The sequence below is a fragment of the Petaurus breviceps genome, unplaced genomic scaffold (genome assembly GCF_028583685.1).
Source record: "Petaurus breviceps papuanus isolate PSGF00001 unplaced genomic scaffold, PetGlider_PUasm1.0 77, whole genome shotgun sequence".
In the NCBI taxonomy this organism is placed as follows: domain Eukaryota; kingdom Metazoa; phylum Chordata; class Mammalia; order Diprotodontia; family Petauridae; genus Petaurus; species Petaurus breviceps.
In genome coordinates this window covers 3,411,900-3,424,020 of record NW_027186492.1, presented here as the reverse complement: position 1 = coordinate 3,424,020, position 12,121 = coordinate 3,411,900, and the positions used below count along the sequence as shown (strand labels likewise).

Here is a 12,121-nt window from a genome sequence, read left to right as displayed (position 1 = left end):
GAAAGAGTCCTGGCTTGAGTCAGTTTTTCTGAATAGTCCTGGGCAATCCCAGAGCATGTTAGTCAAAGGGACCTGAGCAGAAGCAGTGAAGCAGTGTCCCTTTTCATTATGCTACACAACCCCGGGGGAGGGGGGTGAGAATGTGAGGAGAAGCACTGGTCTTTTGTCAGAAAAGCTGAAAATGCATTAAGATGGTGCCTCTTTACAGGCTATAGGTCCTGGGGAGGGGATCACCACATTCCTAAGCTTCACTTATCTTTCAAATGGAAACATCTGTCTTAACTCTTTCCTGGGATCCTCTTTTGGCAGCATGATCTGTATTGTGGTACAACAAAGTTATGTCAGGAAAAACTAGATTCAGGGTCTGCCCTTTAACTCCTATGTACAAGCACGTGGATCTGAGCAGACCTCTCACTACCTAGACTTTCTGTAGGCCATGACTCAGTGAGGGAAGGGATATACATGACTGGGCTCAACCTGGCTTGGCTTCATCGACTTGGGTTGCAGTTTAGAGGCATTTTTAGGAACAAATGTTTTCAGGCAAGATTATTTTAATATTTTGTTCGAAAAGTTGTAGCAGTGAAGACATTAGGCCTGAAGTTACAGAGGTCATGCTCTTACAAATCACGTAGGTAAGCATCTAGCAAGTATAGATAAAGCAGCAATGCAGACACCTTATACTGAAGAACAGAGATCTAACCAAGCGCTTCATTTGAGGGTCTGAAAGAGTGTCGTCTATTTAAGACACAAAAGCAGAAGCAACAGTGAAGTATAAACCTCTCATGCTCTCTCCTTAGTTCCTCAGGGAGCCTAGATTCTATGTCAACAGTGTCATGGCCAAGGCATGCCTGGTCTCTCCAGCTGTGTGTGCTTGTTTCCCTATCCATACGGCACAGTCCTTTCAGGTACATGACCAGGGAGAAGTGACATTTTAAAAGATTCGTGAAGGTGACTGTCCAATCATGTAGGTAAAATTATAGGTCTGGTGGCATATTTATACAATGGGCAGCTTACATTCTAGAGAAAAAAATATCTTGTCTCTTCCCAATACTGATATTCCACCTGCCTAATCCAAGCTGGACAACAGGCAAGTAGTCATTGGAGCTATTATTTTATTGATGCATTTTGTTTATGTTCATTTCTGAATATATCCTTTCCCCCATACTGCAAGCCTTTTAAAACCAAAATCAGAAAATTGGGGTTCTACTTTGGCTGGAAGTAAAGTGAAAGAAGTGACTGAAAAATATCAGAACCTGAAGTGAAAAACCTTTGTAGTTTGGGGAAGCGGCAGCCATCATACCACCCCAATGAAAAGTCGTATTTTGTGATCATGGTCCATTCTTCCCTTACCCTACCCCTAGCAATTTACCAAATAAAGATAGGAATTCTGCCCCTTTTTCCATTTCCCTCATAGCTGCTGACAATAGGATTCAATCATCTATATTTTTTAGCAGGACCCTAAATATATACCCTATTTCCATTGAACTTAACAAAGCAGTAAATAACATCAACAGCAAGATGCTAGAGAAAATTTATCTTACAATATTTAGCTAACATAAGGCCTCAACATAGGATGTTCAATTTATCTAACATAAGATGGCCTCAAAAATCCAATCTCCAACATGTATTGTATTTTTGGGCTCAAATCCCTTTGCAAAGGCTCCTGAAGTGCCCAAGACCCTAGAACTTTACCATAAGCAGTAAAGGAAGAGCTGAGTTGGGACCTTGCAAGCAAGTGGCCTCATAAATCCAGGCCTCCTACTCAAGACTCATTTCTTTAAAAGAAAAAGACTTCCCTTAATGGGTACCAATACCTATGTACAAAAACCCAACACCAACTCAGATGCCTAACAACTTCCAGGTGAATTTTACTGTCAGAGATACAGGACCAGGAGAAAAACTTGGGATAAGTAGGGGATTATTTGACACCTGGATCATTTAATTTTTTTAAAGGGGTGGGGTGAGATGGGGAGAAGAGCCCAAATTTTTTCAAGTTCTTAGTCCAGTTGTGGCCACATGTTAAAAAAAAAATGGTTCCAGACAAATGGGGATCTTATGCCCAACTAAAGATACTGTTATGGGAAAAGCTGCTTCTCACCCCCCTCAAGGACAAGAGAAATCACGCGGAGATCAGTAAATTCAGAAGGAATCAGCATTTTAGATCAGAGTTCCTGACTGCTGACCTGCCTCCTGTTTATACCTTAAGATGGGCAAATACAATGGTTGTTTTCATGGAAGTCTCCGGAAAGTCTCTGCTGAGGCCGCCACAACAGGAAAAGGCCTGTGAAGGACATCAGGGAACAGTCCTCTTCATAAGGAAATACTGGAGTTTTATAAGCGAAATCAAAGTAGTGCCTCAGTCTTTGGCATCTCCCACTCCATCAGCATTAATGGCAAACATAGCTTCAGCCTCAGGAAGGCAGGGAGAGTCGTATATCTTACAAATCCTGGTTTCTCCTCGTCCTTTCCTTAGGTACAGCCTGATTGAAAAAACAAACAACAAATCTCCTACGTTATTTGCATTCCAAATTTCAAAGGTCATGTCTGAGTTCTAAAGTTCAAGTTTTGCGAGGTTTACATACTTTCTGGGGGAGAATATGAGAACTTTTTAATTCCTCAGCAACAAAGGCATTTCACACATGGGAAAAACCATGTCTGGTCACCCCTGAGTAGATTATCAGGACAGTGAAATAATGCTAAAGTTACAAAACAGTTTCTGACCAGGAAAGGCATGAGAGATCTACATACATTCTTTAATTTTAGGGACTTTCCTTCCTTTAAAAGAATGTGCCTGCCAACTAAAGCCCATTAATTAACTGCTGAGTTGGGAACAGTAATAGTAGATTCAAAATACGCAACAACAGACAAAAAAAAAGTCCAAAAGATTTTTGTAAGCTTTCATATTTCTGCAATTCTCTCAAGTAGTTTTTTGAATTAAAATTTTTTCCCGAACAGCTAGTTTTCAAAAAAAATGTAAGCTATTGACAACCATATGAGAAGATACTCGAAATAGCCAATAAAAGAAGTGTAAATTGTTCTAACTCTTGTTAGAACATCATACCCATCAGACTGGAAAAGATGACAAAAAGGGAAAATGACAATTATCAGAAGGGCTATGGGGAGGAAAGAGTTGTGGGAGAGGTATGTGATGTAAAAATAAAAGAGCATCTATGGAACATTTTACAAAATACACAGAAGGGGGGGGCGTGGCTAGGTGGCGCAGTGAGTAAAGTGCCGGCCCCAGAGTCAGGAGGACCCGAATTTGGTTCTGACCTTACACACTTAACACCCACACAAAAAAACTAGCCGTGTAACCTTGGGCAAGTTACTTAACCCCAATTGCCCTCCAAAAGGAAAAAAAAAATACACAGAAGGGAAGGTCAGAAGGGGGGTATAAGCAGGGCAGTTTGGTACTATAGTGTTAATTTTTATATATATTTAAAAACAAACTGTTGTAACAGAGTCACAATTTTACATACAATTCCCTTTTTCTGTTCTTTTATCCATGTTAACGTTTGCTAAATTTATAGTTTTTTTTTCTTAAAAAAGAAGGTATTCTTTAGAACTAAAAAAAATTTTAAAAAAGGAATTTTAAAAATTATCTTTACACATAACTGGGGAAAAAAATTAAATATTAAAATAAAAAGATAGAAGGCACCCTATGTGAATGCATCTGTCATTACTGTACCTGGTTGTTGAGGCATGTGCAATGATGTTTCCTCCAATGGGTTTTTTGGGATCTGCAGCAAACATAGCGGCCCCATCTACTTGGGCTACCACCTGGTTAGTGATCACTACTGCCACACCAAACTGATGGGGAAAAGACAAACACAAAGTCTCTTTTGTTACCACAAACATCAGTAGGCATCTGGACACCTATGCTTGCCAGAAAGTTCTGCCAGCTTTAACCCTTCTTTATGGAAAAAAAAAAAAAGATGATTAATATTCCCTGGCCCTCCCTCCAACAAAAAGGCACTGCTCTCTTCATCTAATAGGTAGGAAAATGAAGGTTCGTAGTTACTTGTGTATTTGATCTTTCAGCTCCATTAGACATAGGCTTCTTGGGAGCAGGGCTTGTGCCAGGCCTCTTGTGGGGGTCGAGCTGAGTGCCTTACATTGAGTAGGCCCTTAAAATGCCTGGATTTTGCATTTCAGTGCTAGTAGCAGTAGCATCCCTCTTAGGCAGGCTCACTGTATAGACTATGAATGAAATCAGGTGCACTCTCACTATTGCCCCAGCAGCTCTACCTCATCAGCAAGTCGCAGGAGCATCCGAAGGAACCTGGCTAGGTGCATCTGTCTGGCTGACAGCTCCCCTCGGCCAGAGTAATCCGTTCGATAGAGGGCTGTGGCACTATCCACAATTAACAACGCATACCTAAGGGGCAAGACAGAGAGAGATACACTAGAGCACACTTTTTGCTTAAGTCTAGTTCAGTCTTCTTCCTCATTACCTAAAATCTCAAATACATATTCAGTTATTTATATAAATATTCCATTGAAAGGAAAAACGTGCTTCAGAAAGATAGCCTTTGTTGTTGTGGTGCAAGATTCCTCCACTGAACTGATACTCACAAGTATAAATATACAACATTTCTAGTTGTTCAGTCATTTTAGTCTTCTCTGACTCTGTGACCCATTTCCTTCTCCAGTTCATTTTATAGATGAAGAACTGAGGCAAAGAGGGGTAAGTGACTTGCCCAGGGTCACACATCTAGTGTGTGTCTGAGGCCACATTAGAACTCAGCAAGAGGCATTTTTCTGACTCCAGGCCCAGCACTCTACCCACTGCACCGCCTAGCTCCCTGAATTCCTTACTTCCTCCCCGTAAGTTCAGCGGTTTTGGTCTCCTTTTTAAAGACAGCCATTTGTGGGTCACACAGCAAGTCAGCAGCAGAGTTGGGCCTAGATCTCTTCCTTCTTGCCCCCCGTCCCAGCCTCTGATCAATCTGCACACGTTTTAGTGTTGGATCTCCTCAGGTCCATGAGCATCATTGCCGTCTGCTTCCAAACGTACCTGGACTCCACCATCATGGCTGAAGCCTGATAGAGGAGCTGGGTTTGGTGGTCAGTGTTGAAGCCTCGAGCATATGCCACATTATCCAGGACATCACTGCCAGACAGGCCATACCTAGTGAGAACATTTGAATAGGCTTAAAAAACTAAGTAGATGCTAGAGACGATTCTCTAGGCTCTGCCTCTGGGATCATTTGGCCAGAAACGGTCAAATTAAACCTAGTAATAAGAACATTTCCAAAAGAAAGATGGAAACTATTAATCAAAGAAGAATGCTCCAAATTTCTAATGTTAAGATTAAAAGTATGACTTTTTACCTCAACTCATTAAACTGGCAAAGATAATAAAAGACTGCAAATCAATGTTGGAGGGGCTATGGAAAGATAGGCATACTAATAAATTACAGACTGAATTGGTACAACCAATTTGGAAACGAATTCAGAATCCTCAAATAATAATAATAACAGCTAGCATTTATGTAGTGCTTAATTTGTGTCTGGCACTGTGCTAAACAGTTAACAATTATCTTATCTGATCCTAACAGCCTCATGAGGGAGATGTTATTATACCCATTTCACAGTTAAGGAAACTGAGCCAGATTAATGACTTGCCCAGAATCACACAGCTCATGTCTGAAGCTGGATTTGAACTCAGGTATCCTTGACTCCAGGCCTGATGCTCTGTCCACTGTACCACCTGGCTGCCTCACTGTTTAAGCCTGTAATTTTACTACCAAATATATAAGACCAGGAAGTTAAAAAAAAAAAAAAAAGCCTTCTCTGGCTTCCCTTGATTCTCAGTGAGAAGCTCTTTCCAGTCCTTAATCTTAGTGCCTTCTCTCTCAGATTCTTTCCACTTTGTCTTGATTACAACCTCACCCGTGCAGTTAGCTGCTGTTGCCCCCATTAACTGTGACCTCCTTGAGAGCATGTAGTAGGTGCTATTAAATGTTGGTTGACTGACAGGTCAGATATTTATAGCAAAAGACTGGCAACAAAGTGGTGCCCAAGTGATTGGGAAACAGCAGAATAAACCATGGCACACGAATGGAATGGAATGGAATTTCAGTGCTCTCTAGGAAACAACAATGTGAGGAGTTCTGGGGGAAAATGGGAAGCTTTTATTAAATGGAAATTAATATCAGAGTCAAGCAGAACCAGGTCATATATACAATTATAAAGAACATGATCCTACAGGGAAGACGATGAAACACACTACCAGCTTCTGGGCAGAGGTAGTGGACTAAGGATGCAGAACACTGCATGTACCATCAGACACAGTTGCTGTGTCAGTAAATTTTGCTTCATTGTTTTTCTAATTACAAGGGATGGGAGTTGGGCAGTGATTATGGTACAAAGCCCCAAAGGCACAGAAATTCAATAGATCTCCTTAAGCCAGAAAGACCATTTTCATAAATGCCAAAATATTCAAGTGGCACTTTCTGTGGCCAGAGTGAGAATTCCCACAGCCTGAGGAATGGCTACACAAACTGTGTCAGACACAGTCAATTTGTCAATGGGCTTACTGTTCTCTTTCTTTTTATATAATCTTTGCTACAAGGGAAAGTTTTTGGGGAAGGGGAGGGCATATTCAGAAATTAATGTGATACAAAAACAAAAGGTACCAATAAAACTTAAAACAAAAAAATCTAGCAAATGGGAACCAAGAGGATTTTGGTCATGATCCAGAAATTTTGAAGCACCAGCTTCTGCAATAACCAGGACTTTCAGCACTGTGTAGGAGACACAACTGGTCAGCTGCTTGCTCAATCTTATTTTTTGGTCCTGCACCCTCAGGGTCTGTAGAGATCATCTAGTCAGCTATCTTATCTTATAGGGTCCTATGGTCTTTCCATGACCCCATGCTGCTGCTGGCACTGCTACATCATTTGACTTGATTATAAAATAAATAATCCACACAGGGATGCTGTGAAATAGCTCCTTTCAAATGTTATAGAATGAAGGCTTCCACCCCCCACGGGTATTTGAACTAAGAATGTAGCCTGAGATCTACAATATTGTGTTGAGCCATTTTTCATAATGCAATCTTTACCATCACTTGCTTCTTTCCTACAGCATGAGAAAAGAAATTGGTCTATCAGAGGTTACAACCCAGAGAAATCTTCAATTTTCAGAAGTCCATGAAGGTGATCAAAATGGAGTAACAGAAGAAGCAGAAACTGCTGATAGTGATAGTTCAGAAAATTAGACTTGAGTAGCCAAAAGAATTCAGGTTTTCCTTCCTTTTTTTTTTAAAGCTTCTTTCCAGAAAAGGAGTTTTCATCTTGAATTCCTCATACCGCAGAATTGATTCACAAAAGCTCATTTTAAAAGCCCACGATTCAGTCCTTTGGCTTTTGATCTCATTTTTTCTATACAAATTCTAAACCAAGTATAGAAAGTGCTCTGGAATGGTAGTTAGGAGGACTGGATTCTAGTCTTGCTTCCGCCACTCATTAGCCTTCTTATATTGGGCAAGTTACTTCCTCTATCTGAGACTTGGTTTCCTTACCTGACAAATGGAAATAGTACTTATAATCTCTCTCTCTCTGGGGGTTAGGCTGGAGGGGCTGCACAGAAAAGCACTTTGTCCCCCATAAAGCACTGTACACCTAGGGGTTGTTGGAGCTCTCGAAGCCGGGGCTTCTTTGACTCTACAGCTGGTCTGAAAGGCTGTATCTTCTGGCTGGTCAGAGGAAAGATTTTTCCTGGACTAATTACACCCAAAGGCATACTTTCAAAAGGAGGCAGATCTGGCAAGAAGTACTGCTGTGTTTTGCTTGAAATTCAGGCCAGGAAATTCCAATCCCCTCCAACAGATGGAAATAGAAACAATTTTGAAATTCATGACTAAATCCCTAAACTACTACTCCAGAAGGGAATCCAGAGATATCACTCTGCACCAAGTAGTCACTCAGAAGCAACGGAAGCCAAGGACCCTCTCAGACTTTAGACCAGAGTGTTCTCAAACCAAAGGGGAAGAGGAACAGCCTAAGCATGATAGAAACTAAAGCTATCATAGGCTGGAAGGAAATCCAGCTATCATTAATAAAGAGAATGAGGGTGACCAGAGGGAACGAATCGACTTTATTTCATTTCAGAAGCACAAATAGCACTTGAGATTTTGCAGCTTTTGAGTGTGACTTAATTCATGCTTAAGGCTCCCACTGTGTGCATTTGGATGAATAAGCCTGACACTTAAGTTCATGTCTGAGGCTCAATAAATGGTTATCACGATAATGCATACCACTGCTTCCTTTTAAACACAAAGGAAAATGAGGCATATTCTGTTTCTTCAAATCTTATAAACTTTTCCACCATAACCATTTCCACAGTAAAATAGATACCATAAGAGTTAAAACTAACAAATTCTCTTCTGATATAGAAATAGTTATTCATTTACATGTGGTGCCTTATTTCCTTGAAGATCATTCTAGTTTAAAGACCTTATTCACCGAAGCGGTACCTTACCCTAAAGACCACCAATTAAAATCATCAATTAGCAAAATAACACAGAACCATCCAAGAAAGAGGCAGCTTAATTCCAGATGCTGGCACATAGGACACAGTTAATAAATGCCTGGTGATTGACCGATGACATTAGCAACCACTGACACCCTATCTTTTTCATCTCTAAGAAATCTTTTTAAGAATAGCCTATACATACACTGGCAGTATCCTTGATGAAAAAATGTGAGAACAGGCAGGTTTTCAGAGGCAATTCCCTTTAACAAGCCAAAGTTTGTCACACAGCTGATATGAGAAGCAGCATAATTATAAGATGCCACTGATGGAAATGAGCAGAGCCAGGGAAATCATTTACACAATGACCAAGCATGACTGCAGAAGAGTGATGAGGCAGGCAGAAGGGTGAGGGACTAAAGGGACAGAACGAGATGCATATCTTCAAATGGATGTTCAATTGTATACATTTATTTTGCTTGACATTTGTTAAGAAAGCTTTTCTTGGGGGAAGATCCGTGAATAATGACACTGATAACAAAAGAAAACAAAAGAACATCAAAGTAACAGGCTGTAGATTCATTGTAGATCCAAAGTATCATAGAAGCCTTTTTGTTTTTCCTTTGTGTAAGGAATCACAGTTGTTGATATTTTTCAAGTTCACAATAATAAAAAAATGTACAGAAACATACCTACCAAGCTAAACAAAAATAAAACGAAACTGAAAACTATGATGGATAACACCACATAAATGCCCCTTTGTTTAATGATCCTCTGATTATCAATACCGAGGAACGGATATGATGGGGAAACTCCAAGTGCTTGGATTTCTTACTGATGGTGAGGTCCTCCAGCTATTTAGCTATGATTGACAAGCAGATGAAGATTCCTACTGCCCTGATTATGACATGTGCAATTGGAGAGAAAACCTACTGAGTGATTAGTTCATCACTTGCTACAGAGTTCCCAGATAGGCATTAGAGCTAGACAAATAAGCTGGGTTCAGATTGGGGAAAGGACAGAGAGTGGGTCAGATAACATCTGGGAATCTGTGCCTCACTTACAAGGTTCACACAGTGCTCCCTGATGCTTCAAAGCATGTCTTTTTAACATCAACATTCTTCTATTTAAGCTAGTGCTGCCAATCACAGAACAACAAACAGTCCAGAAGGCTCAAGCTAGCAGATGAGTGAAAGGGCAGTGGACAGATATACATGGGAGGTCACCAATTATGATTTGTTTGAAGGCGGTATAAAAATTTCAAAGGCATTTATGAAAAGAAGATGGCTACCTCCTTTGGGCATGTAACTAGTAACAAATGGACAACCTAAGCACTACACTGGTATTGATGAAATATGAAAAGAATCAGAGACAGATCCTCTATGGAAGGACAAGGACAAGAAACACACATGAATGAGTTGCTTCCCCCACCCCTGGAGACCCTACACAACAAAGTACTAGCTGTTTTGGTCACTGAGTGCACACTCACCCAGGCCAGTGTATCAGAGTTCCTCCCCTCCCTCTACCCCAGACACCTGGGCTGTGGCTCTGATTCGCCACCATGCATGTACCTGCCTCCAGCTTCCCACCTCTTGTGCTGTGATGAGGAAACAAATCCATACTAGCACAGCTTCTGAAAGCGTTAACAATCCCCTGCCCTTTGGCTCTATTTACCATTCCTGTGACTCCCCAAACCAAAACTCCCTTCCCTGTATGTGTTATTCTATCAATTACAATGTAATTTCCTCTGAAGAGTAATTAAGCCATGCATACCCTTTGCTCTAGTGATAACATGGCTAGATTTAAGATAGCCAAAGCAAAGAGAAAAAGGATACATGCATACAAAAATATTTATAGCAGCTCTTTCTGCTAAAGCAAACAACTGGATAAATGGGATGTCTATCCATTAGGGTATGGTCCATTAAATTATGGTATATGAACGTGATGGAATTTTGTTGTGCCAAAAGGGATGGTTTCATAGAAATCTGAGAGGACTTATCTGAACTCGAAGCGAACAGAACAAGGAGAAGATCTTATACAGTGTCAACACTGGGAAGAAAAACAATTTTGAAAGACTTCAGAACTCTGTTCAATGCACTGGCTCAGAGCAACTTCAGAGAATCAATGAGGGAGCAGGCCAGCTTCCTCCTGATGGAGGGGCAATGGACCCAAGCGGCAGAGTGAGACGTACACTTTTGGCAAATGCCACACATGGCAAATGTTTGGATTTGTTTTGCTTGACAAAGCTTATTTGTTTTAAGGATTGTGTTTAAGATGTCAGAGTTATTAAATACTCTTTAAAAAGGTGAGCCAGATATTCACATCCAGAGAAGAACTATGGAGTCTGAATGCAGATCAAAGCATACTATTTTTTTCTCTTCTTTTTTCCTAGCTCATGGTTTTTCCCTTTTGTTCTGATTCTTCTTTCACAACATGACTACTATGAAAACCTGTTTAATATGATCATACACGTATAACCTATATCAGATTGCATACTACCTTGGGGAGGGGGAAAAATTTAGATCAAAATCTTATAAAAGTAAATGTTGAAAACTAAAAACAAAGTGGGGGGGGAGAACAAGTTAGATGTAATAGATTCACATTTTTATCTAGAATCTTTTTTAATGTTTGATTTTGTATGTGAAAATGCTCTCTTTTTTGCTGTTCATGAAATTCAGATGTATATGTTTGCTTTCTCTCAGGGTCTAGCAAATGGCACATAGTGGGTATTAAATGTCTTTTCATTCATTTACTTTTCCTTCTTGTTTACTATAAAACAGTAAGCAATCCTTATTGCTCAGAAAATACTTGCGATAAACTGCTATCAACACAAGGAGAACATTTTCACCTTACAGGAGCCACAGCAGGTTTACTGGGAAAGGAGAACATTCTTCTTGCTCTCCCTCCCATACCCCCTACACCTCCCTGTAGGATCAGGTACCTATGATTTTTAAACCCCTTAATTGGGAGTGGCTTCTTGGAAATAAGCATCCTCTACCACCACAAGAGGGTGCTCTTTCTCTGGATAAAGAGAACTCACAGTGGTTCCATGAGAAAGAGTTGTCACACCACACAGGAAAATTATGCCATAATAGCCTGAATTGGGTTAATGTTCATAAATAACAGGTTGTACTTAAGCAGTGCTGGCAAATGTATTAATTAAGGCACTCTCAACGCTTTTGCTATGAAAGCCTTACTTTACAAAGCCCATTTTGAGGAACTATTACTGATAGAGGTAAGACATATACAATGAACACATACATATGAAATTCAAGCAGGAAAATTTTTCCTAACAGGCAGGAATGACTACAATAACACCAATATGAATGACTACCACAAGCTCACATTTATATAGCACTTTAAGGCTGACAGAGTGAGCACAAGCACCCTGGGAAAAGTGGCAAATGTCCCTGACTCTATTTAGGTGCTCACTGGGGGTGAAGCAGCTCACTGGGATCATGGAGCTGAGTGTCTGAGGCAGGATTCAAACCCAAGTCTCTGGCCTTACTCCAAGCCAAGTGCACCGTGTGCCCCTCATAATTAAGGATTATTTTATAAGGCAACAGAATTGCAAAAATGGTCCTGATGAACAAATTTTCTAAACTTCATTCACTATTTCTGAACATTTGACAAAATATAATATG

At 40.3% G+C, this 12,121-nt stretch overlaps 1 protein-coding gene across 2 annotated transcripts in view; it reads right to left on the bottom strand.

The window, feature by feature from the left end:
* Window positions 1–533: 533 nt before the first annotated feature.
* Window positions 534–12,121, bottom strand: part of RAD51 (RAD51 recombinase) — a 37,259-nt gene continuing 25,671 nt past the window's right edge. For both annotated transcript variants that reach the window (XM_069105750.1, XM_069105751.1), the window contains exons 7-10: window positions 5,018–5,131; window positions 4,249–4,378; window positions 3,689–3,810; window positions 534–2,480 (exon numbers count right to left, since the gene is read on the bottom strand). In XM_069105750.1, the coding sequence (XP_068961851.1) occupies window positions 2,357–2,480; window positions 3,689–3,810; window positions 4,249–4,378; window positions 5,018–5,131 (490 nt within the window). In that variant the 3' untranslated portion in view covers window positions 534–2,356. The remainder of the gene's footprint in view (window positions 2,481–3,688; window positions 3,811–4,248; window positions 4,379–5,017; window positions 5,132–12,121) is intronic.